This window comes from Pteropus alecto, unplaced genomic scaffold (genome assembly GCF_000325575.1).
Source record: "Pteropus alecto unplaced genomic scaffold, ASM32557v1 scaffold20, whole genome shotgun sequence".
NCBI classification, from domain to species: Eukaryota; Metazoa; Chordata; class Mammalia; order Chiroptera; family Pteropodidae; genus Pteropus; species Pteropus alecto.
Window position 1 is genome coordinate 41980267 of NW_006436298.1, and position 15841 is coordinate 41996107.

A 15841-nucleotide genomic window follows, 5' to 3' on the forward strand; every position below is an offset into this window, starting at 1 on the left:
ATATTATCACTTTCACAAAAAGAAAATAAGAAACTCAGAAAGACTTGTTAGTTGTACAGTAGCTACTAAGTAGCAGCCTGTCCTCATTCCTCCACAAACTTTAAATATGCAAGAAAATGTCTCCTCTTGCCTTCATCTCCATACCCCCAGTTTTGAATTCCCTCATACAGCTGAGTTCTGAGATCAAGGCCAGCTGAGGTTGCTGAGCTTTTATATTTATCTGTGAGGCCTCACTTAGCAGTAGAAATGAAATTGTAAGAATATGGAGTCTTCAGCCCATCTTCCATAGAAATTCTTACTTATCTTGGCACCTCCTTTGCAACTCACAGAAAAGATAAAAGCCTTTCCCATTTGTAGTAGAAATAAATTTTCTTTGTACTCCAGAAAATTCAGTGTATCCTATTTGTGTATGTTAGTCTGTTAGAGAATCAATGAATAGAAAAAGTAGCTTCCATATTCAGGCTTCATATAGTATTATATGTAAATATATGTTAATCTGAAGCTATTCAATTTTATAAGCTAGTAGTTTATGTTTTAATTTTGTGTAAAAATCATAAATATATTGGTTACTTGTATTATTGCTTTTATAAATTTAAGAACTTTCTGTGAGAGCAAGGTTCAAATGTTATGTAAATATTTGAGATATACTTTTTATTCTTTTAACTTTTCGTGTCACTCAGGAAGTAATCTTCTTTCTTTCAGAAACATATGTTTGTGGGATACTCTTGTAGCACCTGCCAATAGTTTAGTTCATGGTAAGTTTTGAAAGCTAAATTTTATAAATTTTGGAAGTCAAGAAATTTATAAATTAAAAATGATTTTTAAATGGATTTTTAATGACATATTTATTAGCCCATGAGGTTTATTTCAACCATGGTGGCAGAGTTTGAAAGTAGAAAAATGCAATATACATAATTAACCCTTCACTGCACTTTGATGAGGGACAGTAGAACATAGATAATATAAAAATCATTTGTTTTACTTTGAATCTGTTAGGCGCAAATCATAATTGTGAACATCAGTTATTGCATGATACAATGTCCCCTCTCACCATTCCTATTTAACTAATATTCTACTGGAAGTCCTAACTAATGCAGTAAGACAAGAAAAGGAAATAAAAGGTGTACAAATTGGAAGAGTAGAAATAAAACCCTCTTTATTCACAGGTGACATGATTATCTATCTAGAAAATCTCAAAGAATCAACAAAAAAACTTCCTGGAGCTAATATGCCAATATAGCAAAGTCATAGGATACATGGTCAATATACTAAAGTCAATAGCTTTCCTATATACCAGCAACGAACAATTGGAATTTGAAGTTTAGAAAACATTACCATTTATAATAGCAGCCAAAATAACGAAATATAGAGGCATAAATCTAGCAGAATATGCATAGCATTTGTTGGGGAAAACATCATAAAAGACAAAATAAATCAAAGGTCTAAATAAATGGACACCCACAGATTGGAAGACTTGATATTGTTAAGATGTCAGTTCCTCCCAGCTTTATACAATACAGTACCAATCAAACTCCAGAAAGCCATTTTGAAGATATCAACAGACTGGTTCTAAAGTTTACATAAAGAGGCAGTGGACCTAGAATATTGAATACTGAAGAAAGACACACTTGGAGGACTTACACTACCTGATTTCAGAACTTACTATAAAGCTACAGTAATTAAGGCATTGTGATATTAGCTTAAGAATAGACACAGATCATGGAACAGGATGTAGGCATACTTCAGCGATGTTGTGGGTTCATTTCCATACCACTGCATTAAAGTGAATATTACACTACGGGCATGCTTCATTTTATTGACTTCACTTCATTGTGTGTCACTGATGTTGCATTTTTTACAAATTTTTTACAAGACCCTTCACCAGCAAAAAGATTACTACTCACTTTATTGTGATACTCACTTTATTGCGGTGGTTTGGAACTGAACCCACAGTATCTCTGAGATATGCCTGTAAAGTGAGTCACACAAATCTTTCAGTTTCCCATTACCTATAAAAGTTATGTTTACAGTACACTGTAGCCTATTAAGTGTACAATAGAATGTCTAAAGAAATAATGTACATACCTTACTTAAAAATTTTTATTGCTAAAAAATGCTAACCATCATGTGGGTATTCATTCAGCAAGTCATAATCCTTTTGGTGGTGGAGGGTCTTGCCTCATTGTTGGTGGCTGCTGACTTATCAGGGTGGTGGATGCTGAAGGTTGGGGTGGCTATGGCAATTTCTTTAAATAAGACAGCAGTGAAGTTTACTGCATCAATTGACTTCCTTTCATGAACAATTACTCTGTGGCAGGTGATGCTGTTTGATATTATTTTACTCTCAGTAGAACTTTTAGAATTGGAGTCAATCCTCTTAAAACCTGCTGCTGCTTTATATCATGTCCTAAATCCTTCTGTTTATATAACGCTGTTTATATAATGTCTTAAATCCTTCATTGTCATTTCAATAATCTTCACAGCACCTTCCCCAGGTATGATTACATCTCAAGAGACCACTCTCTTTGCTCATCATAAGAGAAGCAACTCCTCATTTGTTCATGTTTTATATGAGATTACAGCAATTCAGCCATAACTCCAGCTCCACTTCTAATTCTAGTTCTCTTGCTATTTCTACCACATCTGTAGTCACTTCCTCCACTGAAGTCTTGAATCCCCTCAAAGTCATCCAGGAGGTCGGGAATCAACATTTTCTAAACTCTTGTTAATGTTGATATTTTGACTTTTTCCCACGAATCACAAATGTTCTTAATGATGTCTAAAATGGTGAACCCTTTTCAGAAGTTTTCAACTTACTAGGCCCAAATTTATCAGAAGAACCACTATCTATGGCATCTGTAGCCTTAAGAAATGTATTTCTTAAAAAATAAGACTTGAAAGTCAAAAGTACTCCTTGATTCATGTCTGCAGAATGGATGTTGTGTTAGCAGGCATGAAAATGTTAATCTTGTTGTACATCTCCATCAGAGCTCTTGGATGACCACATATATTGTCAATGAGCAGTAGTAATATTTTATTTTATTTTTATTTGTTTGTTATTTTATTATTATTATTATTTTAGCGCCTACAGCACCTGGTCTTCCTAGGTGGTCTCCCATCCAAGTACTAACCAGGCCCAACCCTGTTTAGCTTCCGAGATCAAACGAGATCGAGCGTGTTCAGGGTGGCATGGCCATAGACAAAGCAGTAATATTTTAAAAGGAATCTTCTTTTCTGTGCAGTAGCTCTCAACAGTGGGCTTAAAATATTTAGTAAACCGTGTTGTATGCTATCATTCAGGCTTTGTCCTTCTTTAATGTAGAGCATAGGCAGAGTCAATTTAGCATAATTCTTAAGGGCCCTAGGATTTTTGGAGTGCTTATAAGTGAGCGTAGGCTTCACCTTAAAGTCACCAGCTGTATCGGCCCCTAACAAGAGAGTCAGATTGTCCTTTAAAGCTTTGAAGCTAGGCATTGACTTCTCTCTAGCTATGGAAGTCCTAGATGGCATTTTCCTCCAATATAAGGCTGTTTTGTCTACATTGAAAAGCTGTCATTTCCTTATTTTAGCTAGTTCTGGATAACTAGCTTCATCAGCACTTCTTGCTTTACCTTGCACTTTTTTGTTATGGACAGCTTCTTTCCTTAAACCTCATGAACCAACCTCTGCCAGCTTCCAGCTTTTCTTCTGCAGCTTCCTCACCTCTATCAGCCTTTATAGAATTGAAGAGAGTTAAGGCCTTGCCTGTGGGTTAGTCTTCAGTTTAAGGGAATGTTGTGGCTGGTTTGAGCTTCTACCCACTGAAACTTTTTCCATATTAGCAAAAAGGCTGTTTCACTTTCTTATCATTCATGTGTTCCCTAGAGTAAAACTTTTCTTTCAAGAACTTTCCCTTTGCATTCATAACGTGGCTGTTTGGTGCAAGAGGTCTATCTTTCAATCTATTTCAGCTTTCGACATGCCTTCCTCACTAAGCTTAATTGTTTCTAGCTTTTGATTTAAAGTGAGAGACGTACACCTCTTCCTTTCACTTGAACAGTTAGAGGCCATTGTAAGGTTATTAACTGTCCTAATTTCAATATTGTTGTATCTTAGGGAATAGGGAGGCCCAAGGAGAGAGGAAGAACAGGGGAACGGCAGGCCAGTAGAACAGTAGGAACATACACATTTATCTATTAAGTTAACTGTCTTATTTGAGCACAGTTCATAGCACCCCATAATAATTACAATAGTAACATCAAATATCACTGATCATAGAATACATAACAGATGTAATAATGAAAAAGTTTTAAAATTTCAAGAATTACCAAAATGTGACATAGAGACATGAAGTGAGCAAGTGCTGTTGGAAAAATGACAGCAATAGACATGCTCGATACAAGATTGCCACACACCTTCCTTTGTAAAAAGAACACAGTATCCATGAAGTTCAATAAAGTGAAGCAGAATACAGCAATTTATGCCTGTAGAGAGCCCAGTAATAGACCCACACATATATATTGGACTAAAAATAAAGATACAAAGAAAATTCAATGGAAACAATTGTTGAAAATAATAATTGGATGCCGATATGAAGAAAAATGAACCTAAGTACAAAATTCACCCCTTTCACAAAAAATGAACCTAAGTACAAAATTCACCCCTTTCACAAAAAATAACCGAAAACAGCCTTATATTGGAGGAAAATGCCAATATTGTAGGATACCAAAACTAAGTATTTATGAGGATGTGAAAAAATTGGAACACTCACGATTTGCTGATAGAAGTATAAAATGATACAACTGCTTTAGAAAACTGCTTGGCAGTTTCTGATAGTTAAATATGCACCTAGTATGACCCAGCAGTATATATTCTTACATATATACCCAAGAGAAATGAAAATACACATGCACAAAAAGACTTGTATAGGAATGTTCTTAAACAGCTTTATAATAGCCAAAACTGGAAACAACACAAATGTCCGGCAGGAAACTGCGATACATTTATGGAATAGAATACTGTTCAGCAATAAAATCATGACCTACTGATAGATGAGACAACATAGATTAACTTCTTAAACATGTTGCAGGAAAAGAAGCTAGGCAAAAAAGAGTATATACTATAAAATTTCATTTTTTTGAAGTCCAGGCGGAACTAATCAGATAGAAATCGGAGTAGTGATTATCTTTGTGAGAGAGGAGGATTGACTACAAAGAGGCATGAGGGAACTCTGGGATGATGAAACCATTTTGTGTTGATATAAGTGTCCATCTTTCAAAGCTCATCAAGGATGTATACTTAAAATTTCTGCATTTTACTCTATATGAGTTTTATCTCAAAGTACTGGTAAAATTTTTAAAATTCCTCTCCATAATTAGATTTATTTAGATTCCTACAGTAATCATAATTAAGTGTTATTGAATACTTACTATATGCCAGGTACTGTGTATACTATGACTGTATTAACTAATCTTCACACAAACCTATTAAGCAGGTGGTGTTATCTCTTTTACAAATGATGAAACTGAGACTTAGGTTAAGTAATTCACCTAAGGTATACATTTAAACCCAGGCAAAAACCTGGTATTCTAACTCCTGAATCTTCACTTTTCATCATTATGCCATATTGTCTTTGAGCTATAAACAGATTTTTTTTATTTTTGTCCCTTTGTTAGGCTAGATTTTTTTAAATAAAAATATTATAATTTTATATTTTTGATATTTATATTACCATGTCTTCAAGTTCATTACTGTTTTAATCTCTTGATCTCATCCAGTTTTTCATTCAAACATTGTAGGTTTTTATCTCTAGACTTTTGACTAGAGTCTTTGATTATATCTTTCATGTCTCTGTTTAATGTGTCAGTCTTTTGTCCAGCTTCTTGAACATATGGAATACAGTTATGACGACTTTTAATTTCCTTATCTACTAATTCTGTCTTCTGTCATTTCTGGGTTAGTTTCAATTGGATTTTCTTCTCCTTAAGGGTTGTATTTTCTGGCTTCTTTGCACGCCTGGTAATTTTTTATTAGATGCCAGACATTATAAATTTTACTTTATTAGGTGCTAATTATTTTTGTATTCCATACATATTTTTGAGCTTTGTTCTGGGAATAATTTACTTGTAAACAGATTAGAGGACTCTGTTAAATAGGACCAAAGCAGCATTTGGTATGGGGCTAATTTTGCCCTACTATTGAGATAAAAACCCTTCTAAGTACTTTATCCTGGGCCTAGTAAATTATGAGATTTTCTCCTATGGCTGTTGAGAACAGGAACTGAGTTCAGTTGGGTTCCCTTCCCTTGTGCCATGACCAGAAAACACTCTACAGGCAATAAGTTGGGTAGTTGTATGACTCACTCAGTTTGTTTCCCATCTCTTAGAAATCATTTTTCTTCATTGTGTGATGCCCAATGTCACAAACCATTGTTTCCTACATATCATTTAATTTTTTTAATTGTTTCAGGCAGAAAGGTAAATCTCTTCTAACATTCAACTTTGGTCAAAAGCCAGAAGTCTGTTTCTTATACTATTAAGTCTGTTTCTTATACTATTTCTTATACTATTTTTACTTTTTTTTTTTAACTTTCAGCTTTTATTTGCCATGATAGTGGAGCCACTGTTTTAGCATATGCTCCAAAACATCAGTTACTAATATCATGTGGCAGAAAAGGGTTTACCTGTATATTTGACCTTCAGCAACGACAACAGAGACAGCTTTTCCAGAGCCATGATTCTCCTGTTAAAGCCATTGCTATTGATCCAACTGAAGAGTACTTTGTTACAGGATCTGCCGAAGGCAACATAAAGGTAAATATAGTTATGCCACAGTATCTATAGAATGAAAATAAATCTTCAGAAAACTTAGGTCTTTAGTCATACTGATGATATCAGTCTACTTAAATAATAGAAATTTTAACTCCTTTGTAGTCCATGATGTTAATTGCTAGTTAATAAATCTTATAATGAATGAAATATTATTAAACTTGAAAATTATCTATTTTTCAATTGTTTTCAAATATGCTTAATTTAATGCATGCAAAAGAACTGGATTTTCCATGGATATAAATATATTTCAGACATTAGAATTAGTCTTGACTGCATGTTGAGAATTACTGATTCAGTTTCCAGTGCCATGAAATATACTGCCATATTTCTTTATGACCATTTTTTCATTTATAGCATCATCATGCAACCTCTCAGTGCTTGAATTAAGAATTCTGAAAGCACCTGGATAAGCCCTGCCTATAACAGTATTTCTCAAACTCCACTGTGTTTAAAACTTATAGGTTATTTAAAATGTTAAGTAGCTTGTCAGAAATGTTAAGCAGCTTATTAAAAATGTACCCCACTCCAAAAATACTGTTGCTAGGTCCCACCCCAAAAAATAGTAAGTCCAGGGTTCAGGACTGTGCATTTTTGTAACACATGCCCGAGTGGTTTTGATGAAGGGTCCTCGGGCCACATTTGGAAATATCTGCAGGAATAAGTAAGTTTAGACTAATCTCTAAATTATTCTAATGTTCAGTAACCTACTGGAGTAGTCTAATTTCTTAGAACCCACTAATTTAAGCACTAGAGAGACTATTCAGTATGAATAAATTAGACTACTTTGTTAGAACCAGCATATTGTTTTCATAATTCTCAGCCAGGAAAAAAAGTTAACTAGAATTATAGAATTTTGAAAAGACATTTCTTAAAATCAAATGTATACACCAACTTCCATACAGAATTATTCTTCTTTATTTTGAAGCTAGTTTTTTATTTTAACTGCTCTCAGTTTAGGTGTTCACATTATGTTTTAGATTAGTTCTTTAGTTTGTACTCTGATTCTGAGGTTTAATATTTAATTAAGTGAAAAAAGATTTGAAATTATACAATGTAGTATTCAGAAGCCACAGTTTAACAATTTCTACAATAGTCAGAACTTATTTCTTAGGGAGAAGAAAGATTTTTTTTTTAATATGATCTAAAAAAATCAGGAAATAAATTGGTTTCCCTAAACTTAAAATGTTGTCCCGAAAGCATTTAGATTCTTCATATATGTGAAGATGCTTATTAATTACTTTTGGAACAAACACATTTATTTTGGTAAGGTCTAAAAATAAAAAATTTCTACTTAGTAAATTAAGTATACTGAAATTATAATAATTAACTTTATCTTGCAATTGGAACATAGTTTTGTCTGGTCTGAGAGCCTCTGGATGTGTGGTACTTCCCTCTTTCCAACGGTTCTGATCCCCCGGTAGGTATTCTTTATTATAGGGAAAGGATTACCTCACTGTAGAACTATACAGCAAAAGTTTTGCTATGAGAAGAAATGTTTATTGTAGTCCCCATGATCGTGCAAGTTTCTGTAGCTTTGTACACTTAACTTATTTGTACCTAAGTTTTCAAATCTCCAATGCAAGGTTTAAAATGCCTTCCTCTAATAATGAATTTTGAAGAATGTAATAATATCAAAGTGATTTAGAAAATTGCAACACTCTGTACAGAATTAAGATGTCATGACCTTAGTCCTACACAGGTTTTCTCCATTCTTGTTTTAGAAATTCCTTATTTGCACAGGAAGACAGGCCTAAATTTTACATTTGGATATTTTATGTAATCGTCAACCCCAATTTTTATTTTGTTCTTAATATCTTTTAGATTTGGAGTCTCTCTACTTTCAGTCTTCTTCACACTTTTATTAATGAACATGCTCGGCAATCCATTTTCAGAAATATTGGAACCGGAGTGATGCAAATTGAGACAGGTCCTGCAAATCACATTTTTTCATGTGGAGCTGATGGAACAATGAAAATGAGAATACTGCCAGATCAGTTTAGCCCATTAAATGAAGTGTTGAAAAATGATGTGAAATTTATGCTTTAACAATAAGATGTATAATTTATTACCTATTCCGTAGACATGGCCAACACATATAATGTACAGTGATTACTTTCTGTGCCACAAATAAGCTAATGCTTTCTTGTTTTCATATTTATTTTATGGAGCTTTGCCCTTGATGCACTGATGCCTTAAAAATTTAACAAGATCGTTCAGAATTAGACTACATTGCCCGAAGTAGAATGTGTAAGTAATGCTGTAATAATAATACATATAGTATGTTAATAGTATATCATAGTGTTAAAGGAGTTTTGTTTTCTTATGGTTGATAAACTCTTCTGCAGATATCTCTACATGAATTTCTTTCACAGTAAAACATACCCTTTATGTAAAGGCAGTTGGACATGAGTCATAACTTAATTCACCACACTCTCACTTTTTCAAATTTATATGTCTCAAACTCTTCTCTTAATGATAGATTGATATTTGGGTAAGAATCAAAAAAATAATGAACATCTGTGTTAAAGCTGTCACTGGGACTTCAGTGATAAATGAGCCAAATGGTTCATTATGTAACTTTTCATCAGTTTCTCTTCTGGAGCTTGAGCATGTATACATGTGTGGTTGTGTGTAAATATGTAATATATCTTACACATCTTATTTTAACTTACTTTATGTGTATATGAGAAAACTACAAGTCATGTGTTTTTGTGCCATAACAACTACTGCCACCAGAATAACTTTTTTTGCAGCTGTTTTTTTCCTTTTTTTTAATTTTTGAATGCTCATCTTAATTTTCAAATAAATTTCAGGAAGACTTCTAAGATTATTATTTTAAAGATTACACTGAATCAAATCTTAGCAGGCAATAACGATTCTGTGTTGGCATATATGAGACAATTAAAAAAGTTTATAAATTTGTGAAAGGATTTTTTGAGCATCAAACAAACTTTTTACTTTTATTTCTTTTTTTTTTTTAGGTGCTTTTAGTCTCAAAGTTTTGAAAACCTTATAGCAGTGTATTTAGAAATGAATGTGAAAACAGTCAAATAGATATTTACAAATGTAAAATACTTGCCAGATCTACCATTAATAGGAAATAAACTAAACCTTATATTTTATTATTTTTTGCCAAAATATATTATTTTATTATAAAATATGACCAAAATATTAAAAATGCACAATGCTTTTAACTTAAATGTGCTAACCCTTATTCTCTCTGTTTTGTGCCGTACCTTTTCTGATTCAGAATTAGAAAACTTGATAAATACTTGATTTTAACCAAGGAGAGAGGCAGATGGAACTAAGTGTTTAAGGGGCAATTATATGCTATTTAGCTTCAATATATTTTGTTAATAGGAACTATAAGAACATTTTTATGTAACAAAATATGGACATCTGTTATCTTGGAAATTAAAGGGTTAAATAAAGCAAAGAAATGAAGGGCTGGTAAAATGAATTTTGTAATATCCTCAGGATACTTTTATCTTAAAAGTATATTGTTAAAGATTTTGTAAATTGTATTCATAATTTTAAATGTGTTGAGCAAGTTGCAGTGAAAACACTCATTATGTAGAGAGTTGATGTGCACATAATAACCTGTACGTATAAATTGTGCAATAACAATATGTGACTATTTTGCCATGGAGAAATCTGTGACAGCATTGCAAACAATACCATTGTTTGATGTAGTTAAACTTAAGTTATTTTTCAGTAATTTCTTTACAAATCAAGATTCAAAAGGCTTTGAACACTTCATTGAGATAGAAAATTTATTATTATGCTTATTAGAAAAAGGCATTGTGGATAAACAATTAAGCATTTTAATTGAGGGTTTATATGAACAATAAATTATGTAAGCCCATATGTATTTACATTCAGAGTCATAATATTTTAAATAAACAATCATACAATGAGTTTTAGTATGCTATTGTTTTAAGTAATATTTATGCCATTTTTGTTGACTTAAAGTATATGTCACATTTTAAAATGGAGAAATTCTATGTGTATTTGAGTAATGTAGGAAGGATTGGATAATTTTTCCAGATACCCTGTTCTTCCTAATCTTGACATAATAGGTAAGCATTATTCAAATAAAGTGAAAATAAAAATAGTTGAAATGTATGTTTAAATACAAAATGATATGTACATATAGGTAAAATTTCATCCACATTAATGGAGTGAATACATCAAAATGTATTTTTTAAATTGTGCATTTTCTAAGAATGTGGTTTTGTAATGATGGAAAAATTCACAACATTGCAAGTCTCATTTTCTGAAATGTAGGAATTTTCTTACATAGAATCATGGAACAGTCAACTCCATCCTCCTTTCTTGCTCTCTCTTTGTCTTGCTCAAATTCATTTTTGTTTTTTTAATTGCTTTTAAAAAGAAAAACATTGCAGAAATTTCTCACAGTTGCCTCAATCAGAACACAATACAAAAATACCCACTTAAAGAAAATCTTTATACAACCTTAGAGGGTGAGAAATCTTTTTAAGGTTGGAAACCTAGATAGACGTATTTTACTAAACAAAAAATTTAAATGTCATATGGCAGGGGACCACAGTCAAAGTTAAAAGAACAAGTAGACTAGAAGAAATACTTGTATAGTAATAGGAAAAGTATTAATGTCCCTGTATACAAAGAGAACTTTAAAATGATAAACAGATTATTGGAGAAGTCAGCAAACAGTTCACAGAACAGGACATTGATAAAGTTAGCGAGCATAAAGTATGTTCATCCTCACTAATGGTTAAAGGAATTTTTTTTAAAAAAGCAACAAATGATACCACTTTTCATTTATCATATTGGTATAAAGTGAAAACAGTGACATTGATTTTGGTGAAGAGCCAAGGAAATGAACACACTGAAACATTGCTACTGCTACAGTACTTCTGCTGCTACCTATGCAGACTAAGAATATACACACTTTCACTAAGCAGTCTTATTTTTGAGAAAGTATACTAAGATAAAAGCACCTATGCACAAAAAATACATGTACATCGATGTTTATTGAAATATCTAGTGAAGCAAAAAATTTAAAAACCTGGACATTTAAATTAATTAATACGTAAATGGTTGAATAAATTGTGGTACATCCATACAATGGAATATTCTCTCAACACTAAAAGAGTATCAGATTTGTATTTATTGACTTGAAAAGAGGTTGGTGAGAAAAATTGCAAAGTAAAAGGTGTAATATCCTATATTGTTTAGGGTTTAGTCCTAAACAATATAGGATATTACACCTTTTACTTTGCAATTTTTGGATGTAGAATCATAGAAATATGTATGGAAGAATACACATAAAACAAAATTTTAACATGGGAGAAGAGAAGGAGGTAATCCTTTTCCAAACTCCTTTAAACCCCAGTCGGTAATATGATTCCAAAGATATTTGCGTGTGTCTGTGTTGGTGAAACAAAGCTGTATTTTTATGTCAAATAGGACTTAATAACTTTGGGAGCTGCTCTGGAGTAAAGTTGTCAGAAATACTCCTCTTTGAATTGCTGAGATATTTTTGATGTTTGATATTACTTAAGTAAGAAAGGTTAAAATGTTACCCTTTGGAGTACCTGGAAAAAGTTGAACATAGATTACTTAAATGTACCTATAGGTCTTTTAGAAATGTGTATAGCTTTTGCTTCAGTCATTTTTAAAGCTAAATCTGTTTTTGAGTTTTTCATGACTTTTCCCTTTCTGCTTGCTTGGTGGTTTTCTGCATATATATAGCCTATAATTCAGGGAGCTAATAATGCAGGGTTAGAGTATCATATTGTTTGACAAGACTCTGGAGTGAGAAAAATTTGTTCTTCCACTGCAAATACAGATGGGTGGTAGAAACAGTTGGTGTGATAACCCATTTCTTTCCACAGTGGAAATGCTTTACTCATGTACAACTGATTGTCTAAATGTGTAGGTATTACCTATGTACAGTGTATTGGCCTGGGATATGTATTAAATTTTTAAACCTATACTCCTTCCCCAATGCAAAACACTCCCTCCCTCCCAAAACTCCAATATTTTCATCCTATTACTCTGTCAGGTTTGGGCTTGAGCCCCAAGATCCCATCCTCTAAATCAGGTCCAGATGTGTATATGGCACCTTGAATAAGGTTCCTTAAGTATAAAGACCTATAAACTAAGGAGACAAGTTAGGTGTTTCCCACACACCAAACAAACAGTGGTGAGACAGAAACAGGGTAGCTGTCTCCTATTCTAAAGGGGGAAAATAAGAGTCACATAGTAGTCCCTGGTCAATAGAAATTCTGAAATTTCGCTGGGCATATGTCACCAGTTCCTTGAGTAATTCTTTTCCCTGGAAGTAATTCTCTCCACAGTTGTTCACTCTACCCACTGGGCTGTTTTTTCTACCTCTGAGTCAGCTTTCCTTTTCCAGAAAAGTGGTCCATGTTTTTCACTAAGTAGTGTTCTTAGTCTATTTCCTGACCAGATAAATTTGAGGGTTCAAGGCCTCTACATTTTGTACTTATGGGTCAATCTAGAAAACTTACTTTTAAAAATGTGTGGGTTTCTTATATACTAAATTGTAATCCACTAATTAGACAAAAACCACACTCATATTTTGTTTTCTGAGACAGTTCCTTTCTGTCTTGGGCCACCTCTGAGGTTGCTGTGGTATATAGATTTTTTAAAATTCTAATATTTCACAAAAAATGTCTACATAGCACACCCTTAAATCTTTTTGATATCTTAAAATGACTTAACCACATCTTTGGTTGTGTCTTTACTGAATAAACATTTTCTTAAATCCATGGGGCCATTGTTATATAGAGGGTGGGAGAGAGAGACCTGTGGGCACACACACAAAAGAGAACTCACACATGGACGTAAGTAGCACACCGAGCTCTTTACTCCAAAGATTGGTTATTAGACAGGAGGAAGTGAGGCTATTGAAGGAGAACAACATGGGCATCTGTCAGAACCTGCTAGGTGAGGGTGTTGTGCTTGGAGTGTTCCAGGAATAAGGTAGGAGCCTTTCTTGTTTAAAATCAAGTAAAACATTACTAACTTGGACTAGCATTTCATGGATGTAAGTACACAAGAGACCTCTGTTAATAGAGTCAGGAATTTAGGCCACATTTCTAGAAAAAGCTTTTTGGTGTAGAATTGTGCAGCCATAGACAAGACAAAACAAAACCAGCCTTTGTAGTATTTGGAATAGCCTCAAGTGAGATTCAAGATGGTCGGGGAAAAAAAAATAGTTCAGGTGAGGAAGAACCCACATAAACATAGACTCCAGTGGTGTAATCACAGAAAAATAAGAGTTCTAGGTAGGGGCAGCACTATAATTTCTATAGAGAATGGTTTAAGGGGTGAACATCTGGAAACAGGCAGAGAACTTGGTTTCATGGAAAGGGTGGCTGATGGAATTGGCTAAGATTATGGATAAAGTCACCCTTTGATACAAGCAATAGTTCTAGTAAACTTTCTTAGGAAGAAGTATATTTTAGTGACTGTTATAGGAGTTAAGTGATTCTGAATAAATGAAAAATACTCTGATAAAGGTATAATCACTAGTGATGTATAAATAGCTATGAGTGGGGGTTGCCATCTATGGAGGTAATAAGAAAAGGTCATTAACCCCAAATTCTTGATTTTTATTTTGTCCCTGAGTTTCTAGTCTGTATGACATTGAATAAATATCTATCTGTATGCTTTATCTTGCTCATATACTTTAAAGACAGGTTACACATTATAATAATGCTCCTAAAACAAATAAGACTGGAGGATGGTGAAGTTATAACCATGTTTTGTATCAGGCATATTCACTGATACACTCCCATGAACATGTAAGTAAAGCACAAAAGCCACACATTTCTGTGGGCTGTGTTTAAGTTGTATATCCTTGCTTCAGTGCTTTTAACCTATTGGAAGATGTTAGACTTCTCTTCACACTGCTTGGAGTGCTCTTCTCTCTGCCTGGCAAACTCCAGTTCATCCTTTTTCACCTGGTTGGATTAAACCTCCTTTGTGACATCTTTCCCATTCCGCCAAGTAATATGAGTCAGTTCCATTCTCCTCCTGGAGTATTTGTGCATACATTTTTATTGCATGTATTGTGCCAAGTAGTATTTTCGGTCTGCTTTTGGGAATTTGCATATGTGGAGGGATGACTAGTAGTTACATGCGGATTTTTTAACTGAGGATTCGGCACCCCTAATCCCCATGTTGTTCAAGAGTCAACTGTAGTTATTTCCTTACACTCAAAAAGATGAGACTGGCACCGAGTAAGCAGAGTAGAGGCTTGAAGCAAGAAAGAAGAATAAAAGAGAAAACAGGGTCGAGATTTTTTGAAGCTAAACTTTGTCTAAAGTTAGTTCCTATACCTTGAGCTGGACAGAAGCAAACTAGGAAGAAAAGTACAGAGATATTTTCGGTATGCAACTATAGTTATCAGTTATCCGTACTTCACATGATTTATAGGGTTTAGGGGATTGTGTCTTTTGGGTTTTATTTGGTCTGAGGGTTCATTAATCCAGACGTAGCTGTGATTAGTTTTAAATATATTTAACTATTGAATTATGGATTGGTTATTAGGAGCTTACTAGATTTAATACATATTTTATGACCCCAAATTGGAAATATGCAAGAGCTAGTTTGAAAATGAAATCCAAGTACCTATTGGCCCAAGTAAGATAAGAAAGTTAATTATGTTGGTAATTTCTAAATATTAGCACACTATGAAATAAAACGGAGTCCTATGTCTTTACCAAAGTTAACGGAAAGACTAGTTGTCTTTGATGACAGTGATGCAAGTTGCCTGACATTGTAGAGGCCCCTTTCCTGGCCCTCTAAAGCAGTGGTCCCCAACCTTTTTGGCACCAGGGACTGGTGCTCCATGAGAATCTAATGCCTGAAGTGGAGCTGAGGTGGTGATGCTAGCGCTAGGGAGCAGCAACAAATACAGATGAAGCTTGGCTTGCTCGCCCACTGCTCACCTCCTGCTGTGTGGCCCACTTCTTAACAGGCCACAGACTGATACCGGTCCACAGCCCCGGGGGTTG

The 15841-nt window shown here is 33.7% G+C and overlaps 1 protein-coding gene and 1 non-coding gene across 2 annotated transcripts in view; one reads left to right on the forward strand and one right to left on the reverse strand.

Moving 5' to 3' along the window:
* The window catches only part of DMXL1 (Dmx like 1), a 120515-nt gene extending 109789 nt beyond the window's left edge, over window positions 1-10726 (forward strand). Inside the window, 3 exon segments of the mRNA XM_025047731.1 lie at window positions 703-755; window positions 6574-6791; window positions 8631-10726. Coding sequence (XP_024903499.1) covers window positions 703-755; window positions 6574-6791; window positions 8631-8855 — 496 coding nt within the window. The 3' untranslated portion in view covers window positions 8856-10726.
* On the reverse strand, window positions 3083-3201 carry LOC112480893. Its single transcript, XR_003046778.1, has one exon. It is a non-coding gene; the product is annotated as a 5S ribosomal RNA (ribosomal RNA).
* Window positions 10727-15841: the final 5115 nt, after the last annotated feature.